Source organism: Thamnophis sirtalis, unplaced genomic scaffold (assembly GCF_051295495.1).
Source record: "Thamnophis sirtalis isolate CommonGarterSnake01/CBP01778 unplaced genomic scaffold, rThaSir2_p1.2 scaffold_6, whole genome shotgun sequence".
NCBI classification, from domain to species: Eukaryota; Metazoa; Chordata; class Lepidosauria; order Squamata; family Natricidae; genus Thamnophis; species Thamnophis sirtalis.
Genome location: NW_028261386.1, coordinates 68,365,256 through 68,389,279, shown reverse-complemented (window position 1 = coordinate 68,389,279; position 24,024 = coordinate 68,365,256). Strand labels below are relative to the sequence as shown.

Below are 24,024 nucleotides of genomic sequence, written 5' to 3'. Positions count from 1 at the left end.
CAATGATTGTATCCAAAGATTATCCTTCTCTCTTTACAGTAGAAAACATGAAAAGAAGATAAGTTTTATTGGAAAGAAAAGATTAGAAAAGGGGAGGGAAGAAGGAAGGGGCTCCTCCCAGGCAATGACTAATCTTCAAAGACAAAAGCGTCTTAAGACTGCTTAGAGTCTTAGAGTCTTCTGAATGAACATTAAATAAGCTACTACTCAATTGCTGCCCCATTCACATCCAAATGGAATAGAGGAAATTCAGAATTTCAGTTAATTATAGCAATTCATTGGAATAGAAAATAATATATCTCAGTTTTAAATATTAACTTCTCCCCTTATTTTTGATGAAAAGGTTGTTTTAAAGAAAGCATTCCTATACAGATAGTTATTGTTTAATGGCACTAATTAAGACAGGATACTCTATTGTTAAATGAAGCATAAATAGAAAGAACATGTAAGTGCACCACTTAGCAACAGCAGTTCCAAAAGTCACAGTTGCTGTTGTTAAACAAGGAATTTGTAGATTGTTAAGGAAAGACCTCAAGTGACTGCAACTTCCTCATTGACTTTGGTTGTGAGAAGCCAGCAGGGTAGGTCGCATGACTATGGGACACAGCTGTAAGGTCTGGTTCTATCTACAATTCATTCAGCACCATTTTAAGTGCAAATGTGTGCTGAATGAGTGATCATTAAACAAGGACCACCTGTAAGATAAATCGGTATTAACATATGTTGATTTTCAGTTATTGTAATTGCTTATAATGTCACTGAACTCAACAGGATAACATCACTGATGATCATCTTCAAAATGCTTGTTATATCCCAATATTAATGCAACAACAAATTCATTATCAGCAGCAGTATTTTGGAGGCATTTCCGATTGAAATAATGAATGGGATTTCATGATAAAGTTGCAAAGTATCTCACTCAGCCATCACTGAAGTACTAATAAAGGAGAATATTTGTAGCTTAGGGTTGACATGAGGGGTCCTTGGTGCTCTCTTAGACCACCTCCACCAACCCTGACAAGGCAAGCCACTAGAATATAAACTGAGACCAAACAACACTCTTTACTGATGAAGTTACCTAGTTTGGGTAATGAAACGTCTGCAAGAAAACAAGCAAGCTCAGAAAGCACTAAGGACTCCTTGCATCACTGAAGTGTTACAAAGTTTGTCTTTGTCTTCTCGGTTCCTGCCAAGTGCCAGGACAACTTCATACAGTTCTCTTGGTAAGATTTTCAGAAGCCGGTTGTCAGTACCTTCTTTTATAGGGCTCAATGATTGGCCCAAAGACATCCAGTTGGCATTAATTTTATTATTTACTCTGCCTTTTTAAATATATAACTGAAGATGACAAACATACTTAATACTCCCATTTTTATCCTGTGGTTGAACTGAGAGTGATTGGCCCCAAAGTCCCTCAGATGGCTTTCATGTCTAAGGAAGACTCAGAACTCATAGTCTCTCTCTCAAAACTTGGCCCAGAAGGATAATTATATCCATATTAGCTAGTTATTTTCTAGAACAAGGACATGTTCTTCTTTTGTATTCCTCACACTGGAAGAGAAGAATCATTCCAGAAAAAAAAGATTAAATTCTTAAATAAGTAAACTATTTTAGGGAGAAGTTTAAAACTACTATTAGTAGAGTTACCATAAAAGTAATTCTACTGGTAAAAAGAGAAATTTAAATTAGTATATAAAGGCCTAGTTGTGTAGTGATGGAGACATGGAGAAAAGTCCGGAAAAATCACACTATATCTAAAGGCCCAAATGATATTTTGAGATCTAGTTTGGAAGGATATTAAAGTACCAGATTAGAAACTACGTGTTCATTTGTACTGCAAGTATCATTAGTATGATACATTAGTTGTTGATTACACAATAACACTACACTGTGATGAATATTTGTCTTGTTAAAATAACAACTGCAAGATTAGATTAATGAAGTAATTCCAAGTCCCAAATCTTTTCTAATTTAAAAGCTTCCTGTCTACTTTCCCCCCCTTTTAAACTTTGAACAGAAAAATGTTACAATCTATGATACATTATCTAAAAAGTATAATACTAATCAAATATAAATTATGCAAATGTATCCACATTTAAATATATCACATGAGTATAATTTGTGCAGGTAGTATGGAATCCAAAAGGTCCTAAATAACATTTTAAAAGAATTGTTAAACTGATAAAGGCACAAATAATCTGTGATTTGGCCTTATGAAAGTTTCTCTTAAAAGTTAATATTTATTCAGAAGTGTAAATATTTTGACTAATAAATCCTCCAAACATCTATTTTGTCCAAAATAAGTTGAAGCTCTTAACTCTGCAAATGCCATTTATTCCCTGAGATATTTAATAAAAATATTTTTTTGCACTAAAACCAAACTTTTTTTGGGAGAGGAGCCCTTACCAAAGAGGTTTTATCATTTTCTTTTTTTTCATTCTCATTCTCAGTTAGTATGACTTGTTTGTTCATTGCCATTATTTCGTCATCTTTTTCTTCATTTTTCACCTTTGTTTCTTTTATATTTAGCTCAACTTCTTCCTGCTTTTTCACCTCTTGTTCATGCTCCTTACAGGGTTTGCTTGGTGTTTTCTCTGGCAGTGCCATTTTAAATTCAACATTAGCTGATGTGCAGTATTCCTCAAAGCCATAGAGATATCTAAAAAATGACAGCAGCAAGCAAAATCAGTCTGCATTGGTTTGCTTTACAATTACACTTTGATGATATGAATTCATAAGTTAAATTATAGTAGATTAGGAATGAATCACAAAAGATTCAGATAAATGGCTTAAGGATGGAAGACTGAGATTAGTAAAAGCCTAAAAACTTGTGCCAACGTCTAGGGCAGCTTTAGACTCAAAAAGAGGCAGTCCTCAACTTAACAGCCACAAGTAAGCCCAACATTTCTGTTACTAAGCAACAGTTGCTAAGTGAGTTTTGCTCCATTTTATGACCTTTCTTGCCATAGTTGTCAAGTGAATCACTGCAGTTGTTAATTTAGTAACAGAGTTGTTAAGTGAATCTGGTTTCTTCACTGACTTTGTCAGAAAGTTGCAAAAGGTGATCCCACGAGTCTGGCATACTGCAACAGTCATAAATACATGCCATTTGCCAAAAGTCTGAATTTTGATCACCGTGAGGATGTTGCAATGGTCATAAGTGTGAAAAATGGACATGGCACTTTTTATTAGAGCCATTGTAATTTCAAGTGGTCACTAAATGAATGACTGTAAATTGATAGCTGTACAACTGAATGCACTTTTGGATTAGTTAAACAAATTCATTTTTGAGTGCCAAACTGAAGCATTCAGTGTTATATTAATTACTTACTTTTTGTAAGCACATTTGACATTGTATCCAGCAGCAGAATTCAAGACAGGAATACCAAGGTCCTGATATACTTGCTTCCAAACAGCTCCACTTTCAATCTGTAAAATATCATAAGAATAGCTTTTAGGCTTACATAAATAACACCCTGATGATTGAAGTAACTCATTCTACAAGGTCTGAAATTTGAAGAAAAAATTTGTTGTAAACAAATAATTTCTTATTGCTGTGAGGTACAGAAATTTTATTTTATCTGTCCAAGTCTGTTCACTAGAGATGTACTTGAGAGGTATAATATATGTACAAGTGTAAGGACATATGATCGAATTGCCTCTTTCTCTTCACTTGAATAGCTAGCCCTTTCCAAATATGAATTGCCCTATCCTAGAAATACTGTAGAATATAGGGGGAAAGGGATGAAACAAGTTTATAAGTGGACTACCTATATTGTCTACTATATCAAAAAAATTACATCTACATTGAACAAAGGACAATTTATTTATAGGACTGCCTCTCTCTGGAGACATCTGCTTGCCCCACCAGATCTGATAGTGTAGGCATGCTTTTGGTTCCTTCTCTTAAATGTTGCAATCACATGGAATCTAAGAAGTATGCCTTTTCTATATTAGCTCCTGCCCAATGGAACACCCTTCCCCCTGAGGTCCAGTAGGCCCCCGTATTTTTAACTTTCTGAAATTCACTTAAGTCTTTCCCCCCAAGTGCTGGGATAGGGTGAAACTGGCATGGAACAAATTTGTTGGGCTACAATGGAAAGTTTAGCTATAGTGACAGGACTTTATTGTTGTTCTTTGTTTTATTGTGTTGTGTTGTGTGTTCTTTTATTGTTGATACATACTGCTTTTATTTTGGCATTGTGAACCACTCAAAGTTTGGTTTAAGACGGACAGCAATATACGTAAATGTTTTAAATTAATTAGGAAACTAAGATTATCAATTTTTTCATGTTTCAGCTTTCCTGTGGCAGATGACACATTACCCAAATAAATGTTAAAGTGACTTGGAATAAAAGAAAGGTAGCCTAAGCTATACAGTTTAGTGAGACATATCACTAGAATCCACTGATATCTATGTTATATAGGAACAGTATGTCAGTAGATAGCAGAACAGACTGATGAGACTGACCGCAAACAACCTTTTTTTTTTACTTTTAGCCAAAATTAGGTACATGTGAATTCATTTACACAATCTTGCTTGTTCCTCAAATGTTACATGAAAGTTAAATATTTTTAGCTTTGTTATTAATGATTCAACAGCTTTAATTATAACAACATTTATATGATACAATAGCAGAGTTGGAAGGGACCTTGGAGGTCTTCTGGTCCAATCCCCTGCCTAGGCAGGAAAACCTATACCTTTTCAGACAAATGGCTACCCAACATCTTCTTAAAGATTTCCAGTGTTGGGGCATTCACAACTTCTGGAGGCAAGCTGTTCCACTGATTAATTGTTCTAACTGTCACGAAATTTCTCCTCAGTTCTAAGTTGCTTCTCTCCTTGATTAGTTTCCACCCATTGCTTCTTGTTCTACACTCAGGTGCCTTGGAGAATAGTTTGACTCTCTCTTCTTTGTGGCAACTCCTGAGATATTGGAACACTGCTATCATGTGTCCCATAGTCCTTCTTTTCATTAAACCAGACATACCCAGTTCCTGCAACCGCTCTTCATATGTTTTAGTCTCCAGTCCCCTCCAGTTGCTTTGTCATTTAGTATAATTGCTTAAAATGGTCTTTGTTATAACAAAGGGCATTTTAAGCAATTATATTAAATGACTAACTACTTCCCTTTTATATATTATTCCTCTGGTGTTTGAAAGCTGGATTTACAAATTATTTGGAGAAGCTATGACTAACCTTTCCTTCTCCAAAACAAACAAAAACCAGAATTGAAGTTATTAGACATTTTTGCCTAAAGGCGTGCTGGGTGCTTCAAGAAGAGACAGCCAATTTTACTGGCTGTTATCTCCATTCATTACAATTTAAACTAAGACTTCTCTTCCTATCAAAGGAACAATATTCTTACCTTATCAAAGAATATATGTTATATCTAAGTGATTACCAAGTTCCATTTTAAATTACATATAAATTAATCAGTGAATTGGTAACCATGAATTAACATTTATTTCAAGCATCTATTTTATAGATAATTAAAATAAATTCTGATTTTGTAGGGTGTAAAATAGGTTTTCATTTCTATAGGTAAAAATATGTAACTCTTAATTTCAGATTTGTTTTTAAATTAATGAATTTATTAATACAGAATACATTATAGCTGCAAATTATCATTGGAGCTGCCATTTTAAATCCCACTTAGAATTAATTTCACTGCTTTAAATTAATCCACGCAAGCCCTATTTCACAAATTGTGATGTTAGCATTATATCCAGTAAACCACTTATATGTTATCCATTTTAATCCCACTCTTAAGAATCTTACCTTTAATCTACTCTATATTTGCAGATTATTATTTTTAGATACACAAGCAAGCCTTACCTCAACAGAAACATTAAATTATCAAAAGTGAAATCTAAACCATACAACAACTTAATTTTTGAAATTTCTTGATCTTCTCACTTTTCAATAAAATTTATGAATGGACTTCCACAAGCATAGTAACTATTTTTCCAGTAAATGATATACAAGTATTCCTTGATTTACAACAATTTGTTTAGTGGCCGTTCAAAGTTACAAAGATACTGAAAAAGTTGATTTATAACCGGTTTTCACACTTATGCATGTTGCATCACTTCTACAGTCACATAATTAAAATATGGATGCTTGGCAACCAGCGTGAATTTATAACTTTTGAAGGTTATGTGATCATCATATGTAAACTTTGCAGCAAGCTTTCAACAGGCAAAGCCAGATTTGCTTAATGACTGCATGATTCACTTAAGAACTGCAGTGATTTGTTTAACAACTGTGGCAAAAAAGTAAAACGGGACAAAACTCACTTAACAACTATTTTGCTCTTCCAAGGAAATGTTGGGCTCAATTGTGGTCATATGTTGAGGACTACCTGTATATTAGATTGCAATTCTATCATTTGTTTAGTTAATATTTTTTTTAAAGTATCAATTAACTGTCATTATCATAAATTACATTACACATAATAATTCACTAATGTACAATGTCAATTTTGGATATTGGTAAACAAAATAAACGTTGCTGTTGGAATATTTATAATTAATAAGCACCAGCTTATTAATAATTGACAAAACCTAGCTGATTCTTTAAAAAAAAAACCAGCAAAAGAGACAACATAGGAAATTATAGGCCAACAAGTAGTTTTGGTCTTGTTGTTGGCTTATAGTTATATTTATATTACTCGCAGTCATTCAATATTTAGAAGAAAATAACAATTTTTCAGTAGAATAGAAAGGAAATAAAAGGAAAAACAAAAGATCACTCTGATTGATAAAATGATTCTGGAGAATTGCAAAAGTCAAAAAACAAATGTACATATACGTACTATATATATATATATATATATATATATATATATATATATATATATATATATATATATATATATATATATATATATATATATATATATATATATATAATTTATTTATTAGCACAAATACATACACACACACACACACACACACACACACAATGAAGCAGTCCCAGTGATTATCAGCATTTAGCAAATATTCACATTGACAAAATTTCCACATGTCATTTTCAAAAGGTCACTACTATTACAATATCCTAGGTTCTTGGGAAGAACTCAATGCATATGAAGGCCAACACCAGCTAAAGAACTGACTGGAATTTCACATGTTTGTATATGTAATAATATGTCACAAAAACCCCAGCAAAGATAGTGCCAATAGTACTATCAATGAATAGACAACTTGTAAATAATTCCAAACAAATGGAGCACCACTTGAATGCTATTGGCATTGACAAACTCGCCATCAGTCAATTGCAAAAGGCAGTTTTACTTGGAACAGCTTTCATCCTGCAATGATACCTTTAATACCATTAAACAATAACTGCTTATCCCTGATCTTGGGATCCGCACCCTCACCACTATCCAGACCTTCCGCGCAGCCCTCAAGATCTGGCTCTCCCAGCAGGCCTGGGGATAGGCTCCTAATTACCCGCCCGAGTGTTTGACTGCTGAATGAAAGTTGGGTTTTTATTACTTTTCTGTTGTTCACATATTGTTTTGTTTTGACCTTGCACCTCCCCTTCCTTGTGGTTGTAAGCCGCCCTGAGTCCCCTCAGGGAAAAGGGCGGCATATAAATCCCAATAAATACCTAAATACCTAAATTTGATAGATAGATAAAAATGCCAAATCCAGTCTAAACATCTGACTGTGTGACAAAACATAAAAGGAACCAAATTCTAAGCAATTGCTATACTTGCAAAAAGCACAAAGTACAATCAGCCCATATTCCATAAGCCACAGCTTTGCTGTATAAATATCTTTTTACTTTAATGCTCCTTTAGATATTATTATTCTATTGCTAGGACTTCTTTTGTATATAAAAAGGATTGCATCTTGTAGTATTTGTTTAATGACATTTTTGTCGTATATACAGTTATCTCTATAACACAAGTGGGAAAATGTTATGCAAATACTATGTTACATTATTTCCATAAGAAAAACAAATATACCCAACTGCACTTAGAAGTTGTGTTCTCATCTTCTGTACAACTCTTTTTATAGCTGTATAAAGTGACACTATTATTATTTTAGATTGTTATTTTTTTCTTTTTACAATAGTTTATAGTACTTACATTATCAAATCCTCCAAGTTTATGAACAAGTCTGAATAATTTGAAGAGATTCAAATTTCTATATCCAAGGACAGGCCGTTTATTAATAGGAGTCCCTATGAAAGAAACAATTTTAAATTAAGTGCTTGAGCATGATGAGAAGTGTTCATATTAATGTTACTGAAAATAAATCAATTTAAAAGTTTAGTCTCACACAAAATCATGTAACATATATTCCATGCATATTTAGCCAAAAATAATCACAATAAAGTTTGGTGCTACTTATTACAAATAAATGTGTAGAGAATTCAACTAAAGCTTTGTCTTCCCAATTAAACTACGTAACAATTTAATAAAATAAATTTCCAAATAATTACAGAAGTTTGTACCTATAAGGCCCAGAGGTAGTCAGAACAAAATAGATCTTAGCAGCACTTAATAAGATACCTTATGATAAAAGGCTTTGCAAAACAAACACAAACTCGTGTTACTGGAAATTTTGGCTAACATCCTGTGTTTACTAATGTGCATCTGGCAAATACCCCGAGAATTCATATTTGTCCTACAATATTCTTGCCAACATCCCATCTGATCTGGATAATGGGAAGACCTCAGAGGAGGAAGAAATTGGAATTGCATGGATGATTTTTCTTCCTACCCCCATAATTCTTTATTTGTCATATATAGGCACTAGCAAGGATCATCTATTTTAGTTTCCTGCTTAGATCTGCAACAATTGGGGAAAAAATCACTTGATAGGTGACACTACTGCTTGGTGGGCCACCCTTGGTTTTGATAACCTGGAAGTTGTGCACATATTATATAAATACATTTGAGAGGGTTTAAAAAAAACATGTAGCCTTTTAAATTAATGTTTTAACATGTAACTTTAACAGTAAGCTGCCTTGTAACACTACATACTAAAATATTTGTAATTACCTTTTATTCCTATACACTTTATTAACTAAGAATGCAAATCTTAAAAAGGAACACCCTCAAGTACCAGGAATGAAAAGAAATGTGATTCATAACTATACTTAATTCTCATACAATTAAACAAGCTGTACAGTAACCTAATGAAATGCTCACCTCTATCTTCCATGAATTTATAGAGTTGTTGCAAAAAGTTCTCTCTTTCTTCAGGAAAGGGTTCTATTTCTTCCTAATAAAATAAATAAAGAAAAGACATTAATATAGCCTACTATCTCAAAAACCACCAACAAGGAAATCAAATATCATTTTCATCCTATAATGTTTTACTCTAAAGTTCAATATTATTTTTATCTTTAAACTAATATTCTTTTTTCAAATCTATTTTATTTCAAAATATTTAGAGAGTTCCACTGTGGGAAAATATAGAAAATTTAATACATACAAAAATTACAATTTTATGAAGTTCTACTGAGAAATTAGTATTGCTTTCTTGGGATTACTCCTAGGAAAGCTTCTACAGGACTGAAACTATAGAGTGCCAAAATGAACACTCTGGTACAATTACATCTGACTAAATGCAATTTAATCTGTTGAATGTTATTTGAGTAAAGCTGTGAACTGGGAATAAAATTTTCTCCTTTAAAAAACAATATGGTTTATTGTGGATTTCAATCTGATAAACATTTGCTGATAATTCAAGATCTCAAGTCATAATTATGATTGCAATGATGACTTCATCAGCTCTATATTTACATATTCCTTCTGTTATTCAAAATATTTCCTGAATAAAGGATCCAGGTATAGTTCTCCAAGTGACAGAGAATTTCCCCAAATTTCCCTTTGATCAAATACTGATTTTCCAATTCTGCTTATACAAAGCTTGACTAGCTGACTTTGAAATGACTAGCAAGATTTACAAATACAAATTTTGACACGTGCAGTGCAATACAAAGTTATTACACTATAAGATTATACTTGCCTCTTCTTCACTGCTATCATCTTCTTTGTCCTTTTCATCTTCATCCTCTTCTTCTGCTTCACTACTGGAACTTTCTTCTTTCAACTCGGTCTTCCAATTACTAGGAACAGTTCTATTTTTACAGAACTCTAACGCCTGATCAAAAGCTGTAAACAAAATAATTTTATCAGAATAGAATGACCTCCCTTAAAGATTTGTCATAATTGTAATTATGGCTTACAGCTCATGAAAACCCCAAATCCACAATCTCAGAAAATTAGAATATTACATGCAACCAATAAAACAAGGATTGTACATAGAACAATATCGCACCTCTGAAAAGTATAAGCATGCATATGTACTCAGTACTTGGTTTAGGCCCCTTTTGCAGCAATTACTGCCTCAATGCGGTGTGGCATGGAAGCTATCAGCCTGTGGCACTGCTGAGGTGTTATGGAAGACCAGGATGCTTCAATAGCGGCCTTCAGCTCTTCTGCATTGTTCGGTCTCATGTCTCTCATCTTTCTCTTGGCAATTCCCCATAGATTCTCTATGGGGTTCAGGTCAGGTGTGTTTGCTGGCCAATCAAGCACAGTAATCCCACGGTCATTGAACCAGGTTTTGGTGCTTTTAGTAGTGTGGGCAGGTGCCAAGTCCTGCCAGAAAATGAAGTCAGCATCCCCATAAAGCTCGTCTGCGGAAGGAAGCATGAAGTGCTCCAAAATCTCCTGGTAGACGGCTGCGTTGACCCCGGACTTAATGAAACACAGTGGACTAACACTAGCAGATGACATGGCTCCCCAAATCAACACAGACTGTGGAAACTTCACACCGGACTTCAAGCATCTTGTAGCGTGTGTCTCTCCATTCTTCTTCCATACTCTGGGTCTTTGGTTTCCAATGAGATACAAAAGTTGCTCTCATCAGAAAAGAGGACTTTGGACCAGTGAGCAACAGACCAGGTGTGTTTTTCTTTAGCCCAGGTAAGACACTTCTGACGTTGTTTGTTGTTCAGGAGCGGCTTGACAAGAGGAATACGACATTTGAAGCCCATGTCCAGGATCTGTCTGTGTGTGGTGGCTCTAGATGCACTGACTCCAGCCTCAGTCCACTCCTTGTGAAAGTCCCCAACACTTTTGAATGGCCTTTTCCTGACAATCCTCTCCAGGCTACGGTCATCCCTGCTGCTTGTGCACCTTTTTCTTCCACACTTTTCCCTTCCACATAACTTCCTATTAATGTGCTTTGATACAGCACTTTGGGAACATCCAACTTTTTTGCAATTACCTTTTGAGGCTTTCCCTCCTTATGGAGGGTGTCAATGATGGTTTTCTGCACAACTGTCAGGTGAGCAGTCTTTCCCATGATTGTGATTCCTACTGAACCAGACTGAGAGACCATTTTAAGGCTCAGGAACCCTTTGCAGGTGTTAGCTTAATTAGCTAATTAGAGTAGGACACTTTGAGACTAGAATATTGCACCTTTTCACAATATTCTAATTTTCTGAGATTGTGGATTTGGGGTTTTCATGAACTGTAAGCCATAATCATCACAATTATGACAAATCACGGCTTGAACTATCTTGCTTTGCATGTAATGAGTCTATCTCATATATTAGTTTCACCTTTTAAGTTGCATTACTGAAATAAATGAACTTTTGCATGATATTCTAATTTTCTGAGTTTCACCTGTGTGTCTTGGTTTGACTTGTTTTTTATTTCCTAGTTTGCTTGCAAGTTCTTATCCATAGTTAATTTAAGTCAGAAGTTCTCATTATGCTGAACAAAATTCTAAATGGCTATAGGGATTCAAGTACCTGAAGAAATACTTCATTCCATGAAAATATCCCTTATTACAAAGTTCAATTAAAATTCTTCAGTTTCTTAAAGTATAATTGACAGCAATAAGGAATATGGCTTTTTCAGTTGTAGTTACTAACCATGCCATGTTTAATCATCTTTTAAGGTACCAATTAAAGATACTGCTTTTGGCATAAATATAATGGCTAGGCATAGAGTTTCTCAAATTGTTTTTAAGCATTAAAATGTTTTAATTCTTTAATTACTATAGCTTCATTTCTACTATTGATTTTCTCTGTTTTTAATTATGCAGTAAACTTAGATTAGTATCAAGGTTTGATAGACTACTCTTTTATTTAATGGTGAAAGTAGGCAGCACAATCACTGAAAACTGCTGGCATAATTTTCTGTCGTTTTGGGGCAGGAAGCACATAAAAGTTGTAGCATAAAATCTAAAATAGGCATGATGCAGTTTTAAAAACAAAGAAAACCCAATCCACTCAATCCAGGAAAAGATTAATATTTAGATTTTAACATCTGATTTTTTTTCTCCATGTCTCAGACCAATACTACCTATTTTCTCTCATAAGGCACTCTCTGTGGCCCTTGCCTCCAATGCTAATGTAGAAGGCAGACCAACGTCCACACTTGTAAAAGTAAAGAAATTCTGATTGAAAGGTTGAGAGAAAAAAAATAAAAATATATAAAATAATAAAATAAAATATTGACTCATGGTATTTTGACATTGCTAGAAACATTTTTCAGAATTCTCAGTTTTGTCTAACCCTAACTCATTTCTTTTCTAGCTAATTATAACTAAGAATAAACACAGTCCCTCCTTTCTAATTTTGAAGTTAATTTTTACCTTGTTTTAATGCAGCATCAGGTTTTGGTGAAGACTCACTAATTTCCCGTACATCTTTTCTTGGTATTGAAGAGCTAAACAAATTATGATAACAGTATTTTAAAAAATAAGTATTTAAATATTTTGACAATAAAACAATCTTCATTTAAATGAAGTATAAGTATTTAAGTATTTTGACAATAAAACAATCTTCATTTAAATGAAGCAATCTTCTATTATTAATTATCCATAAAATGTGGATCTCCTACTAGTACAAAGCAAATAGGATTTTTTTTAAAAAGTGAAAACTTTGGAATCCTTATGCCTTAAAACTACTTTGTACAGATCTTGTCAGTTATTGCTAGAAAAGGAAATTTAAGATTTATGATCTGCAATTTTAAACAGTGCTAAAATGTTTTCTTAAACAAGAAGAATAAAAATATAAGAGCTATAAATCCAAACTCAGAATGAAAAAACAGGAAAGGGAACACCCAGTTTTCCTAATGAGGAAACACAGATAACTGCCTGGTAGAACAATTATATTTATATCTACTTCAAAATAGGTTTCTTTACAACAAACTACACTAAAGTGAATTCAATTCAATGGACTTTACCAAAAGATTACATGATTGGACCATGGTATCCTAGACTGGGTAACCCACATGCTAATGACAATGAGAAATAGAATCAGCTTATCTTTTCCCGAAATCATATAGTAGCTGCAAAGCTCCATGATTTTAAGTCAAAAGAGGGAGTCAGATTTGTTTAAACCATATGATTCACTTAACAAGTGCTGTGATTTACTTAGCAACAAAGCAAAACCTGGCAAATAGGTCATAAAATTGGATGCAATCCACTTAACAACCACCTTTGTCAACAATGGACATTCTGGTCCCAATTATGATTAAAATAATACCACATTATTATTATCATAATTATTTACAAGCATATTATACAAGGGAATAACACTTTTTTAGAAATCCTACATCAGAAAAATTATTTAAATTGTAGAAATATTCTATCCATGCACTTCAATATTAACACAAAATGGCACATTGTTTTCTGTATTTATATATCCATACTCTCTGTGAAGTAGAAGGCAAGATGCAGAATTATTTTGTTCATTCTATCCCACTCCTTCATTCTCATGAATAAAACAAATCTGAGTCCATCTGCCATCTCTGTTAGTTACATCATAGTATTTAAACAAATAGTAATTAAATCAAACATTTTCACTCACAACTTGCCATCCTTGAAAGAACGAACAAGAATATTATCTTTCTTTACTGCAACTTCATCACTACAATTTGAACAAACCACCTGTAAAGAAATAAAAAGATGCATTTAATTATTATATAGAAACTTTATTTAATATTATGTAAGAGATCACAAAAATGTATTTGTATGCGTATTATACGGTCTACACATCTGGTTGTTATTGTCATGGATGTTGAACATATAAAAAACCCCTTTTCCAACTACTATATATATTTCAAGTAATTTGGATGGGGGTGGAGTGCTGGTCTTAAATTGCTTCCTGCATGAAAAATAAAATCCTTGGCCTCCATCATCCTCTGCCATCTGACAATACCCAGCAGAGGGGGAAAAGTAATTTTATATAAGAAATAAAAAAAGAAGAAACTTGAGGCATTGCAGCTTCTATTTTCCTAAAAGCCCTGTGTTAATTGAGAGAAAAGAGGTTGTCTGCCTCTGGCTGCAGCATGATTTTGAGCAGAGGGCTATTTTCTTTTATTTTTGCCTGCTTTTCAGAGAAAAAAACAAACTGCATTCCTTTAAGTGGAATTCTCTCTCACCAAACCCTGATGTTAAGTGAAGAAAAAAGACTCTTGCAATCTCTACTTCTCCAAAATTCAGCTAACAACAACAACAACAACAACAACAACAACAACAACAGCTTATATCCTCCGACCTTACCTTAACAGCTCCTAGGTTCTTGGAGCTACCAACCAGCCCCAAAGGCTGTGAATCTCACCAAAGATTAACCACATAATAATAATAACTTGAAGAACCTAAGGCAAGGTCAGCTAAAGAACAAGCAGGTCAAATTCAGCCTGGAAGCAATATATGATTTGGAGAATAAAAAGATTGCGATAGTAATTGAAGAGTTGAAGCAGAGGGTTGTTGCCTTTGCTGAAAAGATTAAAAGATATGAAAACCGAGTAACTCAATTCAAGGAAAACTCAGAGTTCAGAGCAAATCAGCACCAGTTTTATAAGAGCTTAGAAAGTGGAGATGGAGTAACAACAAATGAAAAGCCTGATAAAGAGAAAGCTCTGAAATTCTGGAAGAATTTGTGGGAAAACAACAAAAAGCACAACAGAAATGCAAAATGGATCAAATAGATTGAGGATTCTATTAAAGTGCACAAAAGGTAAGATGTGAAAATAACAAAAGAAATGGTGCAAAGACAGTCAAGAAAAGTGAAGAACTGGAGTGCACCTGGACCAGATGACTTACATGGCTTCTGGTTAAAGGCACTTACAAGTGTGCACAAAAGATTGGCAGCCCAAATGAACCAGATCTTAAAAACACCTAAAAATGATGAATGGATGACAACTGGAAGGACATTTTTGATCCAAAAAGAAAAAGGAAAAGGAAAGGATCCTGGAAACTATAGGCCGATCACCTGTTTGCTAACAACATACAAGCTCTTTACTGGTATCATTGCAAACCAAACTTATGAATATTTGGAAAGAAAGGACTTGCTTCCTGTAGAACAGAAAGGATGCTGCAAAAATTCAAGAGGAACAAATGACCAACTGCTGATTGACAAACTAATCCTAAAGAATTCAAAGAAAAGACAAACCAACCTGTTCATGGCTTGGATAGACTATAAGACAGCATTTATTTCAGTTACCCATAGGTGGATCAAAAAATGCCTGAAAATCTTTGGCATCAGCAGCAACATACAAAAAATCATAAAAACTTCAATGAACCTCTGGAAAACGAAGCTTATAGGTAATGAAGAAGTACTGGGTGAAGTTGAAATTAAACAAGGCATTTTCCAGGACAATTCCCTTTCAACCCTATTATTTATACTCTCAATGCTACCACTGACAATCATTTTGAAGAAGATGAGCTATGGATACGAACTTGCCAAAAAAGGACTGAAAATTTCACACTTGGTGTACATGGATGATTTGAAGCTGTTTGGTAAAACAAAAGCTGAACTGAATTCATTAATTGAAAGCACAAAAGAATTTAGCCAAGACATTGGTATGTAGTTTGGAATTGACAAATGTGCAACAAGATGATGGGATAGAACTTGAGAATGAAGAAATGATAAAGGCAATAAAACCAGAAGAAGGTTACAAGTACTTGGGGATTTTAGAGGCCTCTGACTTAATGCATAATAAAGTCAAGGAGTTAACTTCAGTCAAGTACATTTGATGAATTTGCAAGATATTAAAGTTCAAATTGAGTGGCGGAAACATCATAAAAGCCATAAATACCTGGGCTATACCTGTGATTCGATACACTGCAGGAATAATTGACTGGACCCAGATGCAGTTGGACAATTTGGATAGAAAAACAAGGAAGCTTATGACAATGAATCATGCTTTGCACCCTAAAAATGATGTTGACCAATTATATCTAACAAGAGCAGAAGGTGGTCGAGGACTCCTACAAGTAAAACAGACTGTGAAAGAAGAAAAAAACAGCTTGAATGATTACATCCAGAAAAGTGAAGAACCAATGATTAAGGAAGTAAATAAAGGAGGCCTTTTAAAAGACAACTAAGTCAAAAGCTGAATATAAGAAAGAAGTAATTGAGAAGCGAGCTGAAAATTGGAAAAGCAAAGCTATGCATAGCCAACACTTGAAAAGTATTGAAGGCAAAGCTGACCAAAAACTAACTTGGAACTGGTTAAGATCAGGAGTTCTGAAAAAAGAAACAGGAGGCTTTATTCTGGCAGCTCAAGAACAAGCCTAAGCCACAAACTGCATGAAGGCAAAAATTCAACATGTTACCACCAACAGCAAATGTCACCTCTGTAATAAGAAAGATGAGACAGTCGACCACTTTATCAGTGGGTGCAGCAAAATTTCACAAACTGACTACCTACAACGCCATGACCGTGTTGCTAAGATCATTCACTGGAAATTGTGCCAAAAGTTTGGATTTGAGTACAGCAAAAACCACTGAGAACATCAGGTTCAGGTTTTAGAGAATGAGAAAGTCAAGATCTTGTGGGACTTCAGAATTCAGACTGACAGACACTTGGCCCACAACACACCTGACATAACAATAGTTGAAAAGAAAAAAGTATGGCTCATTAACATTGCAATACCTGGAGATGCACAAATTGAAGATAAACAGCAAGAAAAAATCACAAAGTACCGGGACTTGCAAATTGAAGTTGAGCAACTGTGGAAAAAGAAATTGTGTGTTGTCCCGATTGTAATTGGAGCCCTTGGAACAATACCTAAAGGGCTACCTTGCTATTTGGAAATTTTAAATTTATCAGACTTGAACATTCTGATTCTACAAAAAACCACCCTACTTGGAACGGCTTATATCCTCCAACGTTACCTTAACAGTTCCTAGGTCCTTGGTTAGGACTCGAGCTGTTGAGCTACCAACCAGCCCCAAAGGCTGGTAATCTCACCAAATATTAACATAATAATAATAACAACAACAACAACAACTCCGCCGTTGCCGGTCCCAAGCCCGGATGAGAAAGGAGGAGGGTTTAGGTCAGGTTGGCAACTGGCCCCATAAAAAAAACCCGCCAACCCATACAATATGGTGAAAGAATAAACGAATAAAAATTTTATACCGCATCAGTCGTTGTGCGGGTTAACAAGGGCCGCGGCGGATGTTGGGGTCCCTGGACATCCGTCGACAAGTGGCCTACAAGTGGACCAGCCAACAAAATGCCAAAAATATAGTGCAGATGAAAACCGTGCCATAATGGCCTGTTACTACAACTCAGAGCCAGAAAAAAGAGGTTATTTAAAGCGAATGTATGAATTATGGAAAGAACAATATCCAGATTCAAATGTTAGTAAACAACGACTAGCAGATCAAAGGCGATTTATTATACGGAATAAAGTGTTTAGTGAAGTTGAACATGAGGAAATTCAGGCAAATTGCAAAACCAAAAAAACAATATCACAAGCAGAAATAACTGATATTCAAGACACAACTAAAGACATTATAATAGAACTCCCAGAAGAAGCTCTCGGGGAGGAAATAACACCACCACCACTAGAACCAGTTATCACTGAACCAACTGATGAACTAACTCAAAAACAAAAAGAATTGAAGGATAAGATCATGGAGCATTTTCTGCTTAATGAGGAAAGGCAACGTTTACCATCACTAAAAACTGTGCCTAAGAAAATTTTGGCCCCTATCATGAAAATGGTTAATGCAGTGTTTTCAACAATTGAATCGGGATCCATCTTGGAAACGAACCAGTTAATGTACAGCACAGCTGTAATGGTCACTAATGAACTAGGCATTAAAATCAAAGTACCTAGTCACACAACAGAAAAAGCACCAAAGCCAAAGTGGAAAATCCGATTGGAACAAAAAGTCAAAAAATTAAGGGCAGATGCAAGAACATGCATGAGCAACGGCTTAAAAACAACAAAACCATAGATCGGCTAATCAGAAGATATAGATTGGATACAAGAAACATCAATGAAGCTGTAGAGATTGTAAAACAGCGGATAACAGCAACAGCTAGAAAAATTGAAAGATATGAGGCATGAATCATCCAATATAAACAAAATCAGCAATTTCGATCAGACCAATGGCGTTTTTATCAAAGTCTTAATGTGAATGGTGACACCAAAAGTGAAAAACCAGAAAAGCAGGCCACAGTTGAATTCTGGAAAGAATTGTGGGAAAATGCAAAGGACTACAACAAGGAAGCAAAGTGGATACATGACTTTGAGAAAAGCATTGGCAACAAACAAATGCAAGTATTAGAAATAACAACTGAGATGGTCAAAAATCGAGTTAAAAAGGTAAAGAATTGGACATCACCTGGAAAGGACCAATTACATGGTTTCTGGCTCAAATATCTGATCAGTTTACATGCAGTATTGGCCAGGCAACTGAATGAAATTTTACAAAAGGGCCAAATTGATGAATGGTTGAAAACTGGAAAAACATACTTGATTCAGAAAGATGAAACTAAAGGAACAACACCTGAAAACTACAGACGAATAACATGCTTGCCAACAACCTTCAAATTACTCACAGGCATTATTGCAGATAACATGATGGATTATTTGGAAACAAACAACATCTTGCCAGTAGAGCAAAAAGGCAACAAAAGAAGGAGCAGGGGCACAAAAGATCAGCTCCTAATTGATAAAATGATATTAGAAAATTGTAAGAACAGAAAAACGAACTTGAATATGGTCTGGATTCATTACAAAAAGGCATTCGACTCATTGCCACATAGTTGGATCATAAAATGCTTAGAAACAACTGGCATTAGCAAAAATATTACATCCTTTACTGAAAAGGCGATGAAACAATGGAGAATTGAGTTGGCAGTAGGGAATGAGAACTACGGAATGGTTAATATCAAGCGAGGAATTTTCCAGGGTGATTCACTTTCACCTCTTCTCTTCATCATCGCCATGATCCCACTATCAGTAATCTTAAAAAAAATGAAATTAGGCTACCAAACAGCCAAAGAAGCTGAAAAAATTTCGCATTTATTATATATGGATGATTTGAAACTCTATGGAAAGTCAGAAATAGAAATCCAATCACTGACAAACACAATCCGAGTATTCAGCACCAATATTTCAATGCAGTTTGGCATGGAAAAATGTGACACTATATCCCTAAAAAGGGGCAAAATCACTACATGTGAGGGAATTGAAATGCCCAATGACCAACTAATTAAATGCAGCAGAAATGAAGCCTACAAATACTTAGGCATTCTACAGTTGGATAACTTCAAGCATGGAGAAGTAAAAACTATTGTCAGGGGAGAGTACACCAACAGAGTTAGGAAAATTTTGAAATCTAAATTGAACGGTGGAAATACAATTAAGGCCATAAATACCTGGGCAATACCAGTTATAAGATACACAGCTGGTACAGTTAACTGGACACAAGCTGATTTGGACATTTTGGACCGAAAAACCAGGAAACTAATGACAATGCACTACAGTTTACATCCACGTGATGATACTATACCTGCCCCGAAAATCAGGTGGCAGAGGATTATTACAAGTGAAGCAAATAGTTGAAGAAGAAAAATATGCACTGGCTGATTATTTAAAAGAAAGTCAAGAATATCTATTAATCGAAGTAAAGAACAAAAATCTACTGAAGGCCCAACAGACGAAACAAGAATACAGAAAAGAGGTGATAAAATCAAGAATGGAGAGTTGGCAGAACAAAGCACTGCATGGCCAATTTCTGGAAAAAATAAAAGATAAAGTGGACAGTGAACAAACTTGGTTATGGTTAACAACAGGTACATTAAAGAAAGAAACAGAGTCGCTAATCCTGGCTGCGCAAGAACAAGCTATCCGCAGAAATGCCATTAAGGCCAAAATTGAAAAATCCTCTGATGATGCCAAATGCAGACTTTGCAAAGAAGCTGATGAAACTGTTGATCACATACTCAGCTGCTGTAAAAAAATCGCGCAGACTGATTATACATTGCGGCACAATTCAGTAGCACAAATGATCCATTGGAATTTGTGCAAAAATTATAATATTAAAACAGCAACAAACTGGTGGGAACATCAGCCTGAAAAAGTCACCGAAAATCAGATGGTCAAGATCTTGTGGGATTTCCGTATACAAACCGACAAAATACTGGCGCATAATACACCAGACATCACACTGGTTGAGAAAAATAAGGTCACAATCATAGACATCGCAATACCAGGTGATAGCAGGGTCGCCGAGAAGGAACATGAAAAAATAGCAAGATACCAGGACTTAAAAATCGAAATTCAACGACTATGGCACAAACCAGCAGTGATAATTCCAGTGGTAATTGGCACACTGGGTGCTATTCCAAAAGCACCGGAATTACATTTAAAACAGTTAAAAATTGACAAAATCACCATCAGTCAAATGCAAAAAGCCGCACTGCTTGGATCTGCACGCATATTACGAAAATACGTTACAACGTCCTAGGCCCCTGGGTGGGGCCCGACTAGTAACCAATGCCAAATCCGGCGAAACAACTGGCCGCTGTGATACAATTGTATAATAATAATAATAATACTTTTCTGGATGGTGCAGAAGTGGAAGTTAGACACAAATAAAGATATGTTAGTAAGCTATTTCAACATATGCCAACCTTCAAATGCATATGATATTTCTGTCAGGATTTAATACATTTCTGGGCACTATGGACAATTTGCTGTAATCTCAGGTCTATTGAGCTATTATTTAAATTTTACTTTTTAAATTTTACTAATTTTACTGCTATTTCATAGCAATGTATGTATGTATGTATGTATATGTATATGTATGTATGTATGTGTATGTGTATGTGTATGTATATGTATGTATGTATGTGTATGTGTATGTGTATGTGTATGTATATGTGTATATGTGTATATGTGTATGTATATGTATGTATGTATGTATGTGTGTATGTATGTATGTATATATACATACGTATATGTATGTATGTGTGTATGTATGTATATATATATATTCTGTAAGATCCTGGTCATGCAACCCTACTATTACCTGGTTATAAAGTCAAGTTACCAAACTTAGAGGTCTGATTCATAAGTGACCTAGAATTTGTATTCTAAGACTAAAGCAAAATTTAAAAATGTACTCCAGGATTTCTCTTCAAGTCTGTAAGTATGCTCTAAATTAGCAGAAATTTTATTTATCTGTCACTTCCCAGTGGATATGGCAATGGCATGATAGCATTTAAGATCATCTCAAAAAACAGAAAGAAATTCTACTTACTCCTTACTAATGTTGCTATATTCTTACTGATCAGTAGCATAAAATATCTGTTGGGACTGCATCTGCAACACAATCCTAAAAGCTCATCCTACTATTTGCATCCCAGCATCCCAGGTTACACCATCTCTGTATATAAGCACTCCACCAAAATATAAGTTTTGTATCATAATACAGCAGATTTTGACTTTTCAAATTCTCTATGTAGCTTGATGGACCAACAGCAAAAAATGTTAATAGAGTGTACTTAGTATTTAAAAAAGAAAATGAGAAAGTAGAGTTCCATGTTTCATAAACATACACTCTATATTGAGTACAAACAAACACAAATTTACACATTTATAATTTAAGCATATCAAAAGTTCAAAATAAGGCCTTTATCAATATAGTCTCCTGCATATATAATAATATGTGTGCTATTCTGCATTTATTTGTTTTGTATCAAAGCACTAATTTATTAAAGATTGCAACTAAAATTGCAATCTTATTTCTAGGATTGTATTATCTTAAAAAAAATTAAACAATGCAATAAGTAAGTACTTACCAAACCTGGAAAGCAAATATTTTTCTTTTTATCCGTACTAATAGTTTCTACACATACAACTTTTCCTAATAATTCATCAGTTTGTTTTCTGTCATCTTCATCCTCATCACTTGAAGATGAGGAAGATTCTTCTTCTGGGCTGTAAGTGAAAAGATGTCACCATTTAAATGTTTATTAAACAATTCATAGTTTTAGGATTAGTATGAAAAGTGAATTTTTGTTTAGCTATAGGCTTATGGTTTATGACTTTAGAGAAAACTGGAGGGGAGAACTATAGAATGAGTGAATAAAATAAATAAATGAATTAATTTGGTGGCTGATCCTGGAAGAATAGCTTTCCATTAACATAGTAATAGAGCATCAAAGGGCATGTTGATTCAGCCTTAATTATGATATAATACTGTAAATTATGTTATCCTGGTTTGACAATTGCCATCATAACCCTGTAGAAATTCTTCTAAGTAGGAATTATTTTCTAAGTTATCCTGATGCTGTCATTTCTATTGTACAGGATTTCATAGACTCCTTAGATGCCTTCCATCTTTTTTTGATCTGGGAATTAATTACTGTCTGTTCAATTATGCCCTTAGCACATCAATTCAAGTTTGGAATCTTCTTCTGAGTTCTTTGGAAATTCTGAGATTTTTTTCTTGTTATTCAATGTCTATTTCAAATTTCAATGTCTTTACAATAATATTCTTCTACAAGCACACCTAGAAATTCTTTGTCAAGTTCCCTTCTAGCATCTTTTAGTAATGTACACCATTTGTTTTGACATCCGGCTTGCTTTCTTTCGCTTCTTGGTCTTTGGTAAATCTCTTTTCACATTCATCCTTAAGAACTTCTCTGACTTAAGTGTCAGTTTCCTTGTCAATGAGATGTAGGACTTCAAAGTGATTCTGGAAATTCTGTTTGAAAATGGGTTACATCTAGTCAAGATCCTGGGAAATGATTGGCTTTCTTCTGCTGCTATTTTAGCTTAAATTGGTATTTGCACGTATGAAGTTTATGATCCACTCCACTGTCAATCATTGACCATGTCTTCACTGTTGTAGCTGACTTGCTCCACTTCTTTGTATCAATAATATAGCCAACCTGATTTCTGTATACTCCATATGGTAAATGATACAAGGAGTCGTATGGTAAAGACTTGTAATGTCAGTATTTGTGCATGCATGTGTGTGGTTGGGGGGAGGGGGGGAATCATTGATTCATAGAAGTTGGTAAGTCATTTTTAGAAATTGGTCAGTCTCCTACATTATTTCATTTTCTTGGACAACACTTTATTTTCTTCCTTAATATCCCAGTCATCAATCAATCACAAATGGCACATATTTTGCTTGCATATTTTTGTCAATTTCATTTTGAACTCATCAGCTCCTCCTAAATCTCATCAGTCTCCTCTTCTTTTGCATCAGTGTTAGACCATAAGCTTGGATAATCACTATAGTAAAGTTTAATTGTATTGTTAGGTCAATGATTGCATTGCAGTTAAGTCTATATCTCTCCTGGTTATAAAAGCAATGCTATTCCTTCTCTGTTTGGTTGGGTTTTTTTGGGGGGGGGGGGGGAGACTGGGGGGGTTTGCACCCAGAGTGATTTTCTATGTCCAATTCTAGTCCATCTTAATTCTCTGATGCCTCAGATGTCAATGTGTGGCCAGTTTATTTTATCTTTCACTGTGTTGAGTTTTCCCATGTTATATTCAGTATATTCAGAAGTAATCAAAATCATTTTCAGCAGCTTCATGCTGCTTATGTTGCATGTTTCCACCATAATTCTTCACTTCAGCTTCTTATATCAGCAGCTATATAATGCTAGATGATGGGCCTCGCAAGTCAGATGACATTCAACATCCTACTGAGGTAGAGTTGTGGATCTTTTAAAGTGTTTATCATGAGGCTAGATTAAAACCTTCAGGGCA

General features: G+C 34.6%; 1 protein-coding gene across 7 annotated transcripts in view; it reads right to left on the bottom strand.

Moving 5' to 3' along the window:
- The window catches only part of ARID4B (AT-rich interaction domain 4B), an 84,506-nt gene that overhangs the window by 29,409 nt on the left and 31,073 nt on the right, over positions 1–24,024 (bottom strand). For all 7 annotated transcript variants that reach the window (XR_015696989.1, XM_087718077.1, XM_087718072.1 and 4 more), the window contains 8 exons: positions 22,101–22,239; positions 13,856–13,935; positions 12,637–12,710; positions 9,990–10,139; positions 9,171–9,239; positions 8,103–8,197; positions 3,332–3,429; positions 2,407–2,659 (listed from right to left, as the gene is read on the bottom strand). Coding sequence is in view for 6 of the 7 variants with exons in the window: in XM_087718077.1 (XP_087574203.1) it covers positions 2,407–2,659; positions 3,332–3,429; positions 8,103–8,197; positions 9,171–9,239; positions 9,990–10,139; positions 12,637–12,710; positions 13,856–13,935; positions 22,101–22,239 (958 nt within the window). In the remaining variant the exon portion in view is untranslated. The remainder of the gene's footprint in view (positions 1–2,406; positions 2,660–3,331; positions 3,430–8,102; positions 8,198–9,170; positions 9,240–9,989; positions 10,140–12,636; positions 12,711–13,855; positions 13,936–22,100; positions 22,240–24,024) is intronic.